General features: G+C 43.9%; 1 protein-coding gene across 2 annotated transcripts; it reads left to right on the forward strand.

Annotated features, from left to right (window-relative positions):
• The first annotated feature begins 451 nt into the window (after nucleotides 1-451).
• SNRPB2 (small nuclear ribonucleoprotein polypeptide B2) lies at nucleotides 452-17,212 on the forward strand. Of its 2 annotated transcripts, none has more exons than XM_006122169.5 (7): nucleotides 452-595; nucleotides 1,330-1,417; nucleotides 7,796-7,968; nucleotides 8,870-9,010; nucleotides 11,939-11,992; nucleotides 15,077-15,165; nucleotides 16,835-17,212. In XM_006122169.5, the coding sequence occupies exons 2-7, from the start codon at nucleotides 1,354-1,356 to the stop codon at nucleotides 16,992-16,994; spliced, it is 681 nt and encodes a 226-aa protein (XP_006122231.1). In that variant the 5' UTR covers nucleotides 452-595; nucleotides 1,330-1,353; the 3' UTR covers nucleotides 16,995-17,212. The 2 variants fall into 2 exon arrangements, with proteins under 2 accessions (XP_006122231.1, XP_006122232.1); XM_006122170.5 differs by lacking the exon at nucleotides 452-595 and adding an exon at nucleotides 811-1,235.
• Nucleotides 17,213-19,204: the final 1,992 nt, after the last annotated feature.

Consider the following 19,204-nt stretch of genomic DNA (forward strand, 5'->3'; position numbering starts at 1 on the left):
GCGGGGAAATCAGCTCCAGCCTTCCCTTGGCTAGCCAGAGCATGGGGCAGCAACCCGCTGCTGCCTTCCTCTGGCCAGCCAGAGCATGTTTCTATGGGGTACCTGCTTTTTGCACCCTTCGCACCCCCCCCCCCCGCATAGGGGCCTGCTCTAGGGCACTGCCCCACCAACTGGTGTGACAGCGCTGGCTCAGAGCCTTTGGGAAGAAGGGCAGGGGATGGCCGAGGCACAACAGCATCTGGGCAAGGACCAGAAACACGAAGATCACTCGGGGAAGAGCTTGGGCCGGCAGGAGGCCTCCTGTTGGTCCTGACGGAAGCGGTTCGGACGTGCTGCACCTAAGCTCGGCCCACAACTCTATGCAGTGAGTGAGACACGTGGGACAACACGGGGACCGCTCGGCCTTCCACTCCCGACCTGGTAAGGCGGCGGCGCAGGCGTGCTAGAAGAAGGCACGAGCGAGGGAGAAGAGCTCATCGATGATTGGGCGCGCGATATATCGATTGTGCGAGAGATCGACTCTTGTCGTCTGCCTGTTCGGATGAGGTCACGCCAGCGCGCGGCTTGGTGCGGCGCTGAGACCGGTGGGAGCAGGGTGAGGGACTGGCCGCTGCGGCCCCGGGGCACCCAGCAGCGCTAAGCCCGCTGGGGGGCGGGGGAGCTCGCCTGGGTTCGCTTGGGGCTGGCCCCTAATGCCCATGGGCTGCGGGGGGGGCGCTGGGTGGCTGAAGGAGGCCGCTGTTGGGGAGGGTGTCGGGGGCTGCGGTTGGCTTTGTGGGGGGGGGGGGAGGGTGATGTGAGGGCCTCGCTGTTTACACGACGAGTTTGAACACGACGGAGCGTTATTGCTGAGGGGCAGTCCAGGGATTACGGGACATCTCTTGTCCACACGCAGCTTGGTGCTTTCTCGGCGGCTCCTCCCTCCCAGGAGATGGCCCTTTGTGGGCACATGGCCGTGTGTGGCTTTAGAGGGGTAGCAGCCCTGTTAGTCGGTAACGCTGAAAACAGCGAGTAGTCCCTCGCTCCCAAATATATATGGTATCCTGAGCTTTCATGGGCAAAACCCGCTTCGTGCCCACGGAAGCTCTTGATGCTATACGTATTTTTATTAGTCTTTAAGGGCTACTTGTTTTTCATGTATGGTTTTAAAACCCCCTGTGATAGAAAGGGCTTCCTTTTTGCTGTGGAGTGAGGCAGTTCTGATACCATTTTATATAGCCTGATGTTGGCAACAGGTATTTGATCTAAACTAACAAAAACTCAATCTGTTATTAAGAATTCATCCTCATAAATGGAAAGTATTTTAATAGATTGTGCTTGTTTTTCTAGGCTGTTGTGTAAGCAAGTTAGAAGATGGATATCAGACCAAACCATACTGTTTACATCAATAATATCAATGACAAAATTAAAAAAGAAGGTATGGTTAAATTAAAGTTTGTATTTTTTTATCAGCATGTTGTGAAAACTCAGTAAAAGTATGGTATTCTGTCTTCAAGAGATATAGTCTAGACCAGCGTTTTCCAAAGTGTGGTCCACGGCCCAGTACCAGTCCTTAGGAAAAATTATTGCACACAATCTTATTAATTTGTGTGACGGGTAGCAGCACTCTGCACTGCCGAGTGCGGCGGCGTGGCCCTCTTGGGAGAGACCCACCGCCGTGGTATCTGCTGGGCATGCTCCCGGGCGGTGGGGCTAGATCTGACAGGTGCTAGGACCCAGGGAGAAAGCCGGGCACACCGATGCGGAATGCCAGACGCAGCCGGGGAAGCCGGCACCGGCCAATGAACCAGCTGAGATTGGGGCCGGAGGGGGCGGAACAATCTGCCGGGTACACCGAGTCAGAATACCCGGCACCGGATGCAGCTGAGGGAGCCGGTGCCAGTCGATTAAAGTGGCTGTGATTGGGGCCGGAGCGGTGGAACAACCTACCGGACAGGTAGGGCCAGTGACACAATTTATTTGCATATTCATCATTTGCTTAATGAATATGCAAATATGTTACCAGTCCTCCAAAAGCTTGTGAATGGGTTTACTGGTCCCCAGTAGCAAAAAGATTGGGAACCACTGGTCTAGACATAAAACGTAGGCGTGTTTGTGGTATGGCTAGCCCAATGGAATCCCAATTACAGATGTTAGCCTATAGATGTGTAAACGATTAAGTCTAGGTTTATCAGTTCATCCAAATGACTACATGCAGCACCCCCTCCCTGCATCCAATCAAAGTGCTACTATGATTCAGTCAGGTACACCTCACAAATTATAACTAAGAACAGTTAAAAAACTACCCTATCCAGAGAGATCATCTTAGTGGGCCACAAGATTGTTGTAACTGACATGGAGGACCACTCATGCAGCCCATTTGCTAGACTAGATGCCCATTGGTGACCTAACCACTATCTGCTCTTAGCATCAACTAGTCTTGTTTGGGCCTGCTGTTGCTCAGCTTTCTGAACTCAGAAGCTTCTGGTAGTACAAGCACTAACTTCCAGTGCCGCTGCAATCCTCTCCCTCGCCTCTATCAAGGCCTTGGTCCCACTGTACATGAGGATTGGTGGCCACCATATCCAAGTCCTTGGAATATTACCACAAATTAGACACTGCAGGGAAGTCAGGAGGACTGCAGGCCAAATCTAGACTGCCAGATGCTTTTGAACAGACCCATATATCCTATTGGGTATTTTTTTAATGTCTGGAATCTGAACCTCAGCTATATCTTGACCAAGAAATTTGGACCTTGACAAAAAATAATTTCCTGCCTCAGTCTAGCCTCTTAACCACTGCATACTCACAAAATTACAGAGCCTGCTGTACCTCAGGGAACAGAATTATACACCAGCTTGTAAAATTCAACAGAGCACCATTATCATGTTTAACTCCACAGCCTTAGATCAGTTGTACTGGTGACCCCTATCATAGAGCAAGCTTCTGTGTGTGCACCTCCCTCCTTATAAATTAAAAATACTTTTAAAAATATTTAATACTATTCTAAATGCTGGAGGCATAACTGGGTTTGGGAGTGGAGATTGAGAGGTCACGACTACCAGTTTGAGATCTCTTGCCCTGGATATAATGAAAACAAGAATAAGTATCAGAGAACAAATTTGAGTAATAGTAAACATATTGGAAATGGTTACTTATAAAACAAAATCATGATTTTTTTCCTAGAGATTAAGCTAAGAGTTATTCTTATCTAAAGAAACTGATGTTATCCAGGATTCTCCAGCATTTTTAGCTAAGCATACTTGACACCTGTATTTCATAGAACAAGAATGTTGTTTGTTTTCGTGCTCAGTGAAGGATGCATTGGTGTCTTTTCTGCCCCAACAATAAAGCATCCCTTTGTGTTTCTCTTCCTTTTAGTTTTTCTGAAATTTCTCACTTTCCTTCATTTGTATTCAGTAATATTGTGGCCATCTCTGTCCCAGGAAAAACGAGGGGAGTGAATGACTGCAGAAGCACAGTCAGGAAAGTTTAACTGAAATACTTTCCCAATGGACTATATTATTACTGAGGATCAGTCTGCATTCTGATATTTGCTTTCCACCACCAACTCTTTGTATAACTTTTCATGAGTAGAGTACCTGAATAATTGGTTGCTAATATCTAAACCAGGGGTGGGCAATAATTTTAGAAAGAGGGCCACTTCACAAATTTTTGAAGTGGCTCTGGGTCACCCCAGAAGGTGGCAGGGTGTTCACCGGCTGGATCAACCCACTCAGAGAAAGGATACCCTTGCTTCACCTCCTTTGTATTTGGGTTTCAGGTTGATGTTGGATTTCACTTAAATTGAAAAAGTGCTCTCATACGTTAAAAAGTTGGGAACCACTGAACTACATTGATGGGGGAAGCTCTTGTGTCTGCGTAGTAGAATCTTCATTAAAGTATTGTATGAAGACAAGCCCACGGATTTGCACAGTTAAAATAACCTGTTCCACCTTGTATAAAATGAAGAGTTAACAGATATATCAAGTGATTATTCAGTATGAATTAGCTTTTGCACCTTTCCAGTTATAGGGGGAAAAGAAGCAATGGGGAAGCAGGTTGTGGAGGTTTAGTGGATTGCAGATGGTTAGAATAAGACATACATCAGTGTCTCAGTTCAGCCCATGCTTTTAGTGTCTAGCAAAGCTGTGAATTTTAAGATCTCAGGCTTGTTTTTTGAAAGTGTTGGTGAAGGTTTTCTTTGAGGATGAGAACAGAGTTTTCACAAAATGTTCACCTACAGGTAATGTGGTGTTTTTGTCTTTATCATTTTCCTGTGTGGGTTTGTTCAAGAGCCTAGGGATTGTCTAGCTTCACCCACATAGTCGCTATTAAGACAATTTAATGCACCAGGGAAGGTACTGCGAATGCTGTGATAGGCGAAAGGTGTGTTGAGAGGTTGGGGGTGCTGATCATTCAAGCAGTGGTGATATGTCCATTCTGGCAGGGTCTGATGTCATGTTGAGTTGGTATGTCCTGTTTTTGGGGACCGTCTGATAAGCTTGAAGAGTGGGGTTCAGAAAAGATTTTTTTTCCCAGGATGCAGTCTCAATCAGGTTTACGTTTTAGTTGTTTGATACTCTATATGGGTTCAGGTGTGGAGTGGTAGGTGACGAGTAGGGGGTCTGTGGTCAGAGGAGATTTTATTTCTGTATAGAAGGAGAGTCTTTTGGGATGTTTGGATGGCCCATTAAATTATCTGCTTTCCTGGTGGAGAGTCCTGGTTTGGTGATGGTAGTTCTGAAGGGGTTAAGGTACTTTTCTCCAATCATATTATGTGATATGTGTGCCTGACTGTGAGTAATAGATTTGTGCGTGTGTGCACACATGTGCGGAGTCGATACTGAGTCTATGAAATTAGTGGTGATCTGTGGGGTTTTCACCAAAAAAATTACCTAACCTGCTGTGTCTCATTTGTATTCAGTTCAAACTTGTGATGGGAGACCCATGGTAAATGACACAATACTCAGGTTACATGTAAACAGATGGCGAAATGTGTTCTAAAAACCTTTGCTGGTGATCATAGGCAGACTTTAAGAACATATATTTCTTGAGTGTAAACATACTTAACTCCTTATATGGTATCTGCATTTTCGCAGTGATGTTGATGACCCATGTGACACTGACTTTCATTTGAGATCTGGTGTGGCATTAAGTAAATTAGAATATATTGTCTAGGGATATTCAGGACTAGTTGATTTCTTCCCTCTTCCCCCCATGCTGCTTCTATCAGATAGAGACAGCAAAGGGAGGGGGGCAGAAAGAGGGTACTTCAGTGTGGCACTGCTGTATGTGGAGCCCAGGGTCAGCTGGGGACACCCCAGCTGACCCCGGGTTCTGGGGAAATGTCGCACAGAACCCAGTGTCAGCTGGGGAGTCCCAGCTGATCCTGGGTTCCGCTGAAACCTGTGCTGCATTTCCCCAGAACCTGGGGTCAGCTGGAGAGTCCCCAGCTGACCTCGGTCTCCACATGCGGCAGCGCTGCACAGCTGAGCCAGGGATCAGTTGTGCGGTGCTGCCCCTTTGAACGCCACTGAGGTGGCATTTCAAAGGCGCGGTGCCACACAGCTGAGCCTGGGATTAGCTGTGCAGCGCTCCTGTGTGTGGAGTCTGGGGTCAGCTGGGAGTCCCCAGCTGACCCCGGCTCTGCTGCGCTGCCGATTTGAAATGCCACACACTCTTGTGCATTTCAAAGCTGGCATGTTGCGTGCAGCCCAGAGTCAACGGACTTCCCACTGTCCCGGGCTGCACAGGGAGTTCTGCATTTCTCCTTTGAAATGTTCAAGAGCCGTACTAGGGGCTCTTGTACGTTTCAAAGGAAGAATGCAGAAGTGCCTGTTGAGTAGTCAATGGAAATTCCATCAACTACTTGATTAGTCATTTAACCATTACTTAACATCCTTAACATTGTCCAGAATCAAAATTCTTGTGAACGCTTTATACATTCTTGCCAGTTAGCATAGAGGTTCTTGAGTCACAGTGCAATATTATACAAGGCATATTACATGATGACGTGTCAGTGGGAAAATCAAACATAGCTTTTTGTTTGTCTCACACGTTTTGTAACCAATAAACCAGAAAGTTGGCATTGTGGAAATTCTCGATTATTTTCGCTACAGATGTAAAGCTGCAAATTGAATTTAGAATACATATTTTATACTTATTTCTTTCCATACCAGCATGCACAACAGAGCATTCCTTTTAAAGGAAAGCTTTCATGACGTAATTCTAGGAGAATCTTCACACAAAAAAGCAATTTATATAGCCACTTTTATCTGTTTTCTCAGTTTGTGCTTACAGATAATATCTCTGAGTACATTTTCTCCAAGCTTCTCTTGTATGACTTTTTATGTCTCCATAAGTAATATAATTTCAGATAATTTTTGGTTTACATTTTTCTTTTCAACTTAAGATAAAGATAATGCTGAGCTGATTAGGGATGTAAAAGTTTAACCGGTTACCTGGTAAGCATTAGGCTACTGTCATGTTTACCTGGTAACCAGTTAACAGGCCTGGCTACAGCAGAACCCTGTTCACTGCAGGGCAGGAGCCTTTCCCCACAGCCCTGTTGAGACCCCAACCCCAGCTGATTAAATGATATTTTAATCATTTAACCAGTTAACTGTTTTAATGGATTTTTGCATCCCTAGTGCTGATATTGTCAGTCTTCAGCCGTGACCAAACAAAATACAATTTCTGAAGTAGGGATATAAGCGACTAGTCGACTATATCCAATAAGCTTTTGCTTATCGAAGTTGACAGACTAGTCACTTCCCCCTCCCTCCCTTGCTGGCAGCAAGTGGGAAGGAAGAGAAGGCGGTGCTGGGGGGAGCTGGCTTAAAAGCTGGTTCCCCCCAGCTCTATGGGAGCGGGTAGGGATGCAGTGGTGGTGTTCCAACTTTGAAATGTACAAGAGTCCCTGCTGGGGCTCATGCACGTTTCAAAGTAGAAGCTCCTCAAGGAGCCTGGGGTCAGCGGGGGATTCCTTACTGGCCCCGGGCTGCACATGGCGTTTCAATATTTGAAATGCACAAGAGCCCCAGCAGGGACTCTTGTACATTTCAAAGAAGGAATGTTCTAGTCCCTTTTGACTAATGGAAATCCCATCGACTATTCGATTAGTTAGTTAATCTAAATATAACATCCCTATTCTGAAGTATGTATCTTAAATACAAGAGCAGTGATGCAATAGAATAATTGTTTAGCATGTGAGGATGAACACAAATTAATTAGATATGTTTAAGGCAAGATATGTTTATACTTACCTGTAAAATTGTCTTAAGTTAATGAAGAAGACTGTCACAATTCAGTAAGATGGTCTGATGAGCCAGAAAGCCTGTTCCAATTCACATCTAATTCCTGAATGAGCTTTTTAAGCAAGACAGACATGGGGAAGGAGGGGAATCTAACATGATCACCTGCCTGATTTTAATTAATAACATTATTGAAACATGAATAATTTAAAAAAATACCCAGAACAATATTATCACTATGATCCTTATATATGAGAGAATGTGGAGCTTAATTTCTAAAGGTTCTGTTTGAATTCAAGTATATATTTTTTCCTGTTTTAAACTTAGCTTCTGACTGCCAAATATTTAACAGCACACTTCTTGGAAATTGTGCTAGTGTGTGCTGGTATATTTGGATTCATTATACACTCATATACCATCTTTTGTCCAAACAAAATAATATAGCATGTTATACATTTTTCAGAGTTACGACTTTATGTTGTTTGAGGACAAATAATTTATAGACGCACATTGAGATTTTCAACCTATATGCAATAATGGCTTTTATATACTCTCAACAGAGCTGAAGAGATCCCTGTATGCACTGTTCTCACAGTTTGGTCATGTAGTAGACATTGTGGCTTTAAAGACAATGAAAATGAGAGGACAAGCCTTTGTCATATTTAAAGAACTTGGATCATCCACCAATGCTCTGAGACAGTTACAAGGTTTTCCATTTTATGGCAAACCAATGGTAAGTTTTTATTTATTAACAGCATTAGGACAGTACGGTATTTTGCGACTGGGTATCAAATGTGTCTATTCTATATCTGGAGTGTGTCTGTTTTTTTTCATTGGTATCAAGCTTTTGATAGGTGAACGTTCATGCATATGAGAGAGCAATTAAGGATAGAAGTATTTTTATAATTACTTTACTTTGCTGCTAATTGCTGTAGGGATGTTGTTAGATGGAAAGGAATGGGAATTGTTCTACATGATTGCATAGAAAAGAGGAAGTTATCACATGGACCATCTCTCTACTAAAATGCAGATGAGGCCTCATTTCTCTTGTACCTTTTCAATGTCCTGTGTCCTCAGTGGTGATTTTACCTCCCTTTTATTGCCTCTACTGCTAATTTCCTGCCTCAAGGGCTTCCTCATCTTAATTACTAGCAGTAAAAAAAGTAATGTCATCCTGACCTTCTTCCAATTGCTCTAATCCATGTCTGGGGATATGAATTTGAATTGACTGCAACATAGTTGTTTTCAAATGGAATTGCCCTATATTCCACACTATTCCTCTATTTCATCCTTTTTGTATTCTTAAAGTTCCACTGTGACTAGTTTATAATAAGCCTCTTTGGATACTCTTTTTAAGTGTTTTTATTTTAAAAACAAATCCTTCTCAGTGGAGTCATTTAACCATCATAGATCAAGCTCTTCTACTTTTTCAATGTTTTAAACAAAAGACGCTCTTGTAGTAAGTGTACAGAATTAATTGATGAATTGAGTATATTCTGTGGTAGTGTAATTACTGTAAAGCTTTTAATGTAAGGAATTCTAGTATTCTGCTAGATATTTGGGGCCTAAATGAAGTTAGTGCAAGCTGTTTAGCATAGTGAAATATAAAATATTCTGCTTTCTTGTTTATAAAGCGTATTCAGTATGCAAAAACAGATTCTGATGTGATCTCCAAGATGCGTGGTACATTTGCTGATAAGGAAAAGAGGAAAGAAAAGAAAAAGGCTAAATCCCTGGAACAGTCAGCTAATGCAGCAAATAAAAAACTTGGTCTGGTAAGTGGATTCTGTAAACCAAAACAAGATTCCTGACTTCTAAAAGAAGGTTGAAGGGTTGGCTGTTCCTGCATCAAACAAATTTCTTTAATATGATAGTTACCTCTAGTTTTAATAGAAGAATTGGAGGGAGAGAATTTTATTTTAGGGGGATGTATGTAAGAAAAGAAACACATTCGTAAGCTGTGCCAAATTTGCCTCCATGTAAAACTCACATCATTAAAGTTGCAGCTGAATTGCAAGGAATCTTGAGTGCAAAGGTTCCTCAGCAGTCTGGTTTTTTTAAAAAAATTCAATTTAGTTACTAAAATATGACAAACGTATGGAATCTGTTTATTTTGCCCATTCACGTAGTGGATGAAGTCTCAATGTGTGTTTGTCTGTCCTTTTTTCAGCAAAAAGGTGGTTTTTTTTTTTTACATTTTTTTTCCATCATATCAAAATGTTCTGGTATTCATTTAAAAGTTTTCTCAGTTTGAACCCTTTTCAGAAACCATCATGAACTCCCTCTGATTTGGTGAATATCCACTGGTTAGTCTCTATAAATCCTAAAAAGAATCTTAAATTGCAAATATTTCATAAAAATATTAAAATTATCCAATTAATCAATCTTTTAAACAATTTAAGAGTAACAATTCATAATTTTCACTTTTTTTGGTGTGTTACCTAGACATTTTGTGGGAACACAAACTCTAGAGAGTCCTCTGACAGCTCTTTGAGTGCTTGCTCATATCTATTCCTTGTTAGATATGCACGCAGTTGCTACTGTTTTGTTCCCTTAGTGGTATTCATTGGCCATCTCTAGCACCCTCTGTCACTGCCCACTCATGCACCTGTTTAAGGGGCGTGTCCATACTAACCCTTTCAGTTCTTTCTTACCACCTTTGGTGGTTGCTGGAACATTTTCTCTTGCCTCAGTAAAATGCTCATGTAGTGGTACTGTTCCCTCTTTTCTTTGCAAGTTTAGTTACCATCAATTTATTGCTTTTTAAAGTGGTTTATAAAATTAGGCCCCACAGCTGTTTAGAGGGTTGGCATCGGTGCAGAATGCTCCTCCAACAATGTTTCTCAGCACCATTTCTTTTCACTGCTGGAATAAGCATAAGAAACAGCAATTCGAGAAGGGATGCTCCTTGGAGTTGAGGATGGACGATTGCAGGGAGTGAAGCAAGGTGACCTGCCATCAGGCCATCCCTCTATCTTTGCTCTGCAAGCAGCACCATCAACTCTGCCCTGCTCACAGGTTTCTTTGAGTGCAATGCAGGATGGGGAACATTGTGATCTTGTCCACCCCAGAGACCATTCCAGCAGCTAGGAACCTGATGAGTCTCACGGCACCGCAGACTCTACTGGGGCAAGTTCCAACATCAGGAAGATGATCTCACAGAAGGGAGAATGTTGCTCTGGGTACCTAACTGGCAATGGGTTCTCTGGCATTGACCATGGGGAAACTAAGCCTGCTGTTTGGTGAAGACTCACCCTCTCTGGAAGCAAGCCGTACCACCCTCTAGAGTCTCCCCAAGCTGACTCATCGGAGTTGTGAACCCAGCCAAGGAACTGTTACCAGTGTCTGATCCATGTCCTGTTGGATCTCAGTGTGGATGCCATCTGTAGCTGTTTGTTTGACCTGGAGATCAGTGGTGTATGCAGGTCCAGTAGAATCTGGGTTTTCCCAAGGTACAGGAACCACCTTTCAGCTATTTGTACTCAATAGCATCTGAGAGAAGGACCACTCCACTGCACTGTCTGGCTGGCACCCGATGAGCTGATGTTGAGGACTTAGGGCTGTGTGATGTGGTAAGTACTGAAGAAGAGGAGGAAGACCAAAGGACTTAAAGAAGTGGGATATCTTTCTAGAAAGATATATTCTATAGGTGGGTTACAGCTCCATATCTTGAAGCAGCACGCCTTGTTTGAGAGGTATGATTATAACATCTGGGACAGTAGGTTAGAACTCGAGGAGTTGCTGTCCTGGGAGTCCAGACAAGAGTTACCTGCTCTGGTGGGTGAAGGGAAGACTGTAGCCTGGGCCTCTCTCCAGGCTGCCCTAGACACAACTAACATGGAAGCCAAAAATGACATCAGTGTGGAGGTGCACTGGAGGTTTAGCATTCCACTCAAGACCTGTTTAAAGGAATTTCCCTCTTCTCTGACCAGACAGATGAAAAACTGAGAAAAACAGAAAATACGCAAGTGGAGACAAAATGGAACAAAAGCAGAAAGTGTGATTAACTTTTTTCAGAGATTACTGATTATTTTTACTTAGGTCCATGCAGTTACAGGTGGGAATGAATTGGCTCCCTAAGATAGTGTATCCCATAAGAGGCGGTCTACAGTAGAGAAGTTTACTAACATCTGTATAATAGAAAATACCAAAATTAAGAGTACATGGTAAATTTGTGATTGGCGGTGTAGAGCTATTGCTGTCTTGATTTCAAAATGATGGCAAAGCTTTTTAAAGCACTTGTATACTTACTTTGAATTTGTGCTGAAGGAGTCTATGGAATCCACCTTATCTGTACCTCAGTCAGAAAGACTGTAGTGCTGCCTTTGGCAGAGCTGTTTAGAAACCTTTCTAAAAAAATGCCCCTTTCCTTGTCTTTGGAATCCACTTTTTTCAGGAGGCAAATAGAATGCAATAATTCACTGTATTTCCTGGTTCACACTTAGAATTAATTGTGACTTAATGGCTGTGTCTTCTCCAGCAGTTTGGTAGGGGGGGTTAAAACCCAGTGGCTTCATGTTTTCCACGAAAACTATGAATGGGCCATTAACGACAGTTTAGGGAAACAGTGCCTTAAAACTGAAGATGCTTTCTGACTCCTAGAAAACCAGCCTAGTGTGGATATATGCTTTGATTGAAAATTATACAAAACATTTCATTACTGATTTTTGGTAAAATGTGTTTCTAACTGTTTAATCTCCCAGGGCACAACACAGAATTCTTTGAATGTCCAAGGGACTTCATCACAGAATCCACAGGTAAGTCTTACTCGTTTTGTTTATTCCTGCCATTACTTTCTCTGTTAGAGTATTAGCAGGAAGAGAGAGCATTAAACCAGGGATGGGGGACCTAGGGCTGAGAGCCAGATGTAGCCCCTGGGTTGCCTGGATCTGGCCCCTGAGGCTTAGGGTCTCCCCCAGCATTGGGGAGCCTGCAGTGGCCCTCCAGCCCCCTGCTGCCTTCCCATAGCTCCTGGCCCCTGACTGATTTTTTTGTGGGTTGGCGGCCCCCAACCTAAAAAAGGTTTCCCACCCCTGCATTAAACACCATTTAATATTGATGTTGTATGGTAAAACTCCAGTATTTAAAAAGCATATTTGACTAGTTTCACATTTTTTAAACTTGACTTTCATGGGGAATTTCTGCAGTATGTAGAACTAGGGGTTTTTTTTTGTACATGCTCTGAATTTTGTAATCAGTTTCCTCTCTCAAAAACAGGCCATACTTTTAATGTAGAACTGCAGTGGGAGTAGCTCCTGGGACCTGGTGTAAGCTGGGACTGAGTGCTTGCAGTGCTAACCTTTATCTATTAATAATGTAGCTGACGAAATTTTTGTTGAGTACACGATTAATGAATTACATGCTTCTTAACATTCCTAACTAGCACACAGATGCCTGAAGTAATCTAATGGTGATCAGGCAGCTGAGAATAGCTGGCACAGCACATGTTCTGGACCTGCTGTCTTTGTGGGAATTGTCACTTCTTTGTTGTTGAGGCATTTTAAATGTATCTCTTCATGAGAAATTTGGCCAGAAAATGGTAACTGACAATGCTGAATGTTCAGGACCTCATATAGCTTTCTCCCTTCAAAGTGGATGACTTTGTAACTAGTTGTAACACCTGGCTTATTCTTCTCTTCTGATGGGTGTTACTTAAACAAAAGCCAAGTAAAGCAGCAATACTTCGAGCCCAGCATGGATTCAGAAATGGGGGTTTGCATCCACCAGGTTCAACTCTTCATTCCATCTGCTAACTAGATTTTTACCTTCATCTGCATCCTCACCCACAGCAGCAAGCTACCTGGAGGGGATGGCAGCGGGAGCACAGATGAGTGTGTGGGGGGGGCGGGGGGGGGGCGCTTGCAGACAAGAGGCAGCAGGAAATCAGGGTTTGGGGGGGGGTAAGGGGCAGCACTGGGGCAGAGTCTCATGGGGTGGAAGAGGGGAATGGATGTTGTATTGTATGCTGCTGCCGCTGTGGCTTGTGAGCGACAGCACTTAATGGCAGTGACGGCAGCAGCAGCAGCTTCTGTTGGATCATGTGGGGGCGTCGAGTAGTACAGATTTGGGGCCCTGCCCACTCCAATCCCCATAGCAGGAGAGAGGCTCTGTTGCCCAGGAACTGCTGGACTGAGCTTTAGTAGGGACACTGCTACTGCCTGAAGGGCCTAAGCTGCTGGGTGGTATGCAGTGCAGAGAAGTGATGCTGGATAGCCCTGACTCTGACATGTAACCCAGCCTAGCTACTTTGGATGCTAACCCCCAGTCCCGAGTTAGCTGTGCCCCCTGGGCTGCCACAGTTGAACACTGCAGATCAGGCACCAGCAGGGTTAGCACCAAACCACTGGCCTTGCCGGAAGTTCTGGGGACATTCCAGCACCCCAGGAATAGGGTTGGTGCCCACAAAGGCTAGGAAAGCTAGGAGCAGGTGTCTCGCCCATGCCCAGGCCACTGCCCCTTCCTGCCCGCTTCCTCCACAACTCCAGTTCCGCAGAGCCAGGCCCTCCCGGCTCTGAACAGGGCGGCTTGCTGCTTTGCCACTGCCGCCCTCCTCTCCTGGAAATCGGCAGCACCAGAACAGCTCTGTGGAGCAGGCAGTGTGTCACCCCAGGCTGGATCCAGACTCAGGGTTTGCACTGGGCCCTTTGTGCAGAGAGAGGTATTTGAAGTGAGTGAGAGAGATCCTATTCTGCTCCCTCCCTGCCAGCAGATGGCCAGGTGTGGGGAGAGCTCTGTGCGGTTATTGGTATCTGTTCCACTCTATGCTGGTATGAAGTGGATTTCCACAGATGTGCTGGGCTCTAGAGATAACAATGCTGATCCCTGCCTTTTTGACACTTCCCTGTTTTTTTTTAAAAGGTACTCAACTGCCATATGCAAAATGTTAGCAAACGTGTCTCTAACGCTGTATATTCAGTGGGCCTCTGTGAAGGAAGTATTACATATGCTACAGATCTTTAAATAGAATGATTACTCTCTTGACTTTACTACTACACAGTGTTGTGAGTTGCTAATGGACATGACAATTTACTTGATCCGCTCTTTTTTTTTAGGTTTGCATTTTAAAATTAGCAATTCCAAATGCTTATAGGGAATGTGAAATACCTGTGTCCCCCAACATACTATGCATCTTACTATAATACTAATAATATACTAACACTGGGTATGTCTACACATTACCCTCCTAGTTCGAACTAGGAGGGTTATGTAGACATACCGCACTTGCAAATGAAGCCCGGGATTTGAATTTCCCGGGCTTCATTTGCATAAGCGGGGAGCCGCCATTTTTAAATCCCCGCTAGTTCGAACCCCATGCAGCGCGGCTACACGGGGCTTGAACTAGGTAGTTCGGACTAGGTTCCTACTCCGAACTACCGTTACTCCTAGTGAAACGAGGTGTACCGGTAGTTCGGAATAGGCACCCTAGTCCGAACTACCTAGTTCGAGCCCCGTGTAGCCGCGCTACACGGGGTTCGAACCAGCGGGGATTTAAAAATGGCGGCTCCCCGCTTATGCAAATGAAGCCCGGGAAATTCAAATCCTGGGCTTCATTTGCAAGTGCGGTATGCCTACATTACCCCGCTAGTTCGAACTAGCTGAGTAGTGTAGACATACCCACTGATAGCAGAGCAAATGGGCCAATTAAAAAAGTTATTAAAGGGATTGTGAAAGATACAATCTACTCAATAAGTGCCTGAAGTCTATACTGCTCTTGTGAGGAACAATAACATTATTTTGTTGTTAACTTACTTTTATTAGTTTCAGTGGAAGTATAAGGAAAGTAGATGAGCGCTACTTCTATTTTGCGTGACCTACTGAATTCTGTTCTTCCATTTTTATAGGTGCCTGATAATCCACCAAACTATATACTCTTCCTTAATAATTTGCCAGAAGAGACAAATGAGATGATGCTGTCTATGCTATTTAATCAGTAAGTTGTGTATATAAAAATGTTTCCCATTTCACACCCTATTATATGCGCACACAAATTTTCCTCAGCCCTGACATGTAGGGGATACTTCAAAATAGAAGATTTCAGTCACAAGTTCATTTAATCCTTGATGTTAATGTAAAGATATAGCCATGTAAATTGTGGTGAATCTTTAGTTCAGGGGTAGGCAGTAATTTTTAATGGGGGCACTCCAAGATTTTGGCAAGTGATCAAGGGCCACATTTCTACTGAGAGTGCTTGGGATCTGGGGCAAGTTGGGTGCAGAAGGGAGCTTGGTGTAGGAGACTGGGGGTGTGGAGTCTGAGAGGGAGTTTGGTTGAAGGAGGGGGTTGTGATCTGAGGCAGAGGCCAGGAGAGAGCATGGGTGCAGGAGAGGATTCTGGCCTGAGGGAGTGCAGAGTCTGGAAAGGAGTTGTGACCTGGGTGAAGGGGGTGTAGAGGGTTTGAGTGATGACTTGGGGCAGGAGAATGGGGTACAGGGTCAGAGAGGGGGTTTAGGTGCCAGAGAGGATTTTGGCTTGGGGGAAGGGTGTAGAAGAGGGTGCAGGGTCTGGGAGGGAGTTGTGACCTGGGGAGAAAGGGGTACGGAGCGTTTGGATGGTGGCCTGGGGCAGATAGTTGAGGGTGGAGGTGCTAGAGGCAGACTCTGGCTGGGAGGTGCTTACCTAGGCAGCTCCCAGTCAGCAGCCCTGCATGAACCTGAAAGCTGCAATCGCAAGCTTCTCCACTTGGCTCTGCTCTGGTCAGAGTGAAGGAAGGTGGGGAGGGAGGAGGCGTCATTGACTGTTCCTGTCACTAGCAAAATATCTCAGCTGCTATTGGTCAGAAACTGGCTAATGGGAGTTGAGAGATTTTGCTGAGGGGTGGGGCAGAGCACAAAGCTTCCCTCCTCACTCCCAGAATAGAGCAGCCACATTTAAAGCAGCTGCCACTGCGCTGTGCTTACTGGTCCCAGCAAGGCATCCATAGGCTGGATTCAGTGGGTTGACAGGCTGGATCCGGTCTGCTGGCAGCCTCTTGCCCACCTCTGCTTTAGTTCCTAATGGACAGGAATCCACATTAAAGACACAAGGTGGGTGATATACCTTTCATTGGACCAGCTTTCTTTAGTAAGAGAGACGTTTCAGGTCTGGCCTGAAGAACTGTTCTGAGTAAGCTCAAAAGCTTGTCTCTTGTGGACTGGCCCAGGTCCTTTCCTGCAACTCCCATTGGCTGGGAATAGTGAACCACAGCCAATGGGAGTTGCGAGTGGCCATACCAGTGGATATGCAAATAAACATGCAGGCAGTGTCTGGTGGCCTGCTAGTGACTAACTCTGATGAACCATGTCCAGGTCACTTACTGCCCACCCTGATCTAATTTCTCAAACATAATGGAGCAATGACTATTTAGCCTCATGCTGCTGCAGATATGACAACTGCAGTGTGGAGAATGCCTTGCAGTGATTGTCTCTGCAACTTCATTCACTAGTCAAGTAGCTCCTCATTTCCTCATAGATGACAACTACTGTGCTACTTGTAAATGTGTTAGCAGTGACTGAATGTTATAGTACTTATAATGTTATGATAAGGCTTAACAGCTGCTTGAAGATTTACCGTCTGACGTAATCAGTGTCATCTCATCTGATTGACTTCAATTTGTTTTAAAGGTTTCCTGGCTTCAAAGAAGTACGTTTAGTTCCTGGGAGACACGACATTGCTTTTGTGGAGTTTGAAAATGAAGGACAGGCAGGAGCTGCTCGTGATGCTCTCCAAGGGTTCAAAATTACTCCATCCCATGCAATGAAAATCACTTATGCTAAGAAATAACATGGATATTCTCTTAAAAGGACTATTTGTATAGCATGCCACCTTTGTGGACAGCTAAACATCTTTTTATTTTTGAAGAAGAGTAAGGAGACATTTGTGTAAAACTGTAAGAGTTACTCAGATAGGACAACTGTAGGATTTCCACATCTGGTGACTGGTAATTTGCTGTGCTGAAATCCTAACTTTGTAAAATAAATGTTTTTATTTTGTTCAAGCTATGATTTTACATCAGTCTGTTTTATTGGACTAACTGCTTCATAATGATCTTTGACCATCTCAGAAGAGATTGTTTAAAAAAAAAAAACATTACTTCAGAAGAATAGTGGAGGTAGGAATACCAATATATTCAGATTAGTGCTATATTCAGTTCGATTGAAAAACAAATCTATTTCTTTGACAAGGAGGTCAGCCTTTTGTAGCCAAAGGAAGCAATGGGGAATGGCAATTCTCTGGTCTCTCATAGCAGGTAGAGAACAGGAAGCAAAGGATAGAATACTAGGACTGGAAGGGACCTTGAGAGGCAGGACCAAATACTGTCTAGACCATCTCTGATAGACATTTATCTAACCTACTCTTAAATATCTCCACAGATGGGGATTCCACAACCTCCTTGGGCAATTTATTCCAGTGTTTGACTACCCTGACAGTTAGGAACTTTTTCCTAATGTCCAACCTAAACCTCCCTTGCTGCAGTTTAAGCCCATTGCTTCTTGTTCTATCCTCAGAGGCCAGGAAGAACAAGTTTTCTCCCTCCTCCTTATGACACCCTTTTAGATACCAGAAAACGGCTATCATTCCCCCCTCAATCTTCTCTTTTCTAAACTAAACAAACCCAATTCTTTCAGCCTTCCTTCATAGGTCATGTTCTCTAGACCTTTAATCATTCGTGTTGCTCTTCTCTGGACCCTCTCCAATTTCTCCACATCTTTCTTGAAATGCGGTGCCCGGAACTGGACACAATACTCCAACTGAGGCCTAATCAGTGCAGAGTAGAGTGGAAGAATGACTTCTCGTGTCTTGCTCACAACACGCCCGTTAATGCATCCCAGAATCATGTTTACTTTTTTTGCAACAGCATCACACTGCTGACTCATATCCAGCTTGTGGTCCACTATAACCCCTAGATCCTTTTCTGCCGTACTCATTCCTAGACAGTCGCTTCCCATTCTGTATGTGTGAAACTGATTGTTCCTAAGTGGAGCACTTTACATTTGTCTTTATTAAACTTCTTCCTGTTTACCTCAGACCATTTCTCCAATTTGTCCAGATCGTTTTGAATTATGACCCTATCCTCCAGAGCAGTCGCAACCCCAGCTTGGTGGTATCTGCAAACTTAATAAGCGTACTTTCTATGCCAATATCTAAATCGTTGATGAAGATATTGAACAGAGCCGGTCCCAAAACAGACCCCTGCGGAACCCCACTAGTTATACCTTTCCAGCAGGATTGTGAACCATTAGTAACTACTCTCTGAGTACAGTTATGCAGCCAGTGATGCATCCACCTTATAGAAGCCCCATCTAAATTGTATTTGCCTAGTTTATTGATAAGAATACCATGCAAGACCATATCAAACACCTTACTAAAGTCTAGGTATACCACATCCACTGCTTCTCCCTTATCCACAAGACTCGTTATCCTATCAAAGAAAGCTATCAGATTGGTTTGACATGATTTATTCTTTACAAATTCATGCTGGCTGTTCCCTATCACCTTGCTACCTTCCAAGTGTTTACAGATGATTTCCTTAATTACTTGCTCCATTATTTTCCCTGGCACAGAAGTTAAACTAACTGGTCTGTAGTTTCCTGGGTTGTTCTTATTTCCCTTTTTATAAATGGGCACTATATTTGCCCTTTTCCAGTCTTCTGGAATCTCTTCTGTCTCCCACGATTTTCAAAAGATGCTAGCTAGAGGATACCACTGGTGGCTTTATTTCCTAGATCTGTGATGTGTAGAAAAGGGATTTGTGGATTATAAGGGATGAGAACTGGGCATTTGGATCTCTTGCTCACTCTCCCATTCTTCTGTCTGGTTCTTGTCTGTTTCTAAAGATCCTGGAGTTTTTAAGGGAACATTATGTTGCCCTAAAAAGCTGCTGCAGGATAATCTTGATTGGGTGCAGCCTCATCTCTTGTTAGGTAGGATTTTATTTCAAATGATTGTGACTAAAATGGAAACTTGAATTTAGGTTTTAATTAATACATGAC

The sequence above is a fragment of the Pelodiscus sinensis genome, chromosome 3, assembly GCF_052426305.1.
Source record: "Pelodiscus sinensis isolate ZL-2025 chromosome 3, ASM5242630v1, whole genome shotgun sequence".
Classification (NCBI taxonomy): domain Eukaryota; kingdom Metazoa; phylum Chordata; order Testudines; family Trionychidae; genus Pelodiscus; species Pelodiscus sinensis.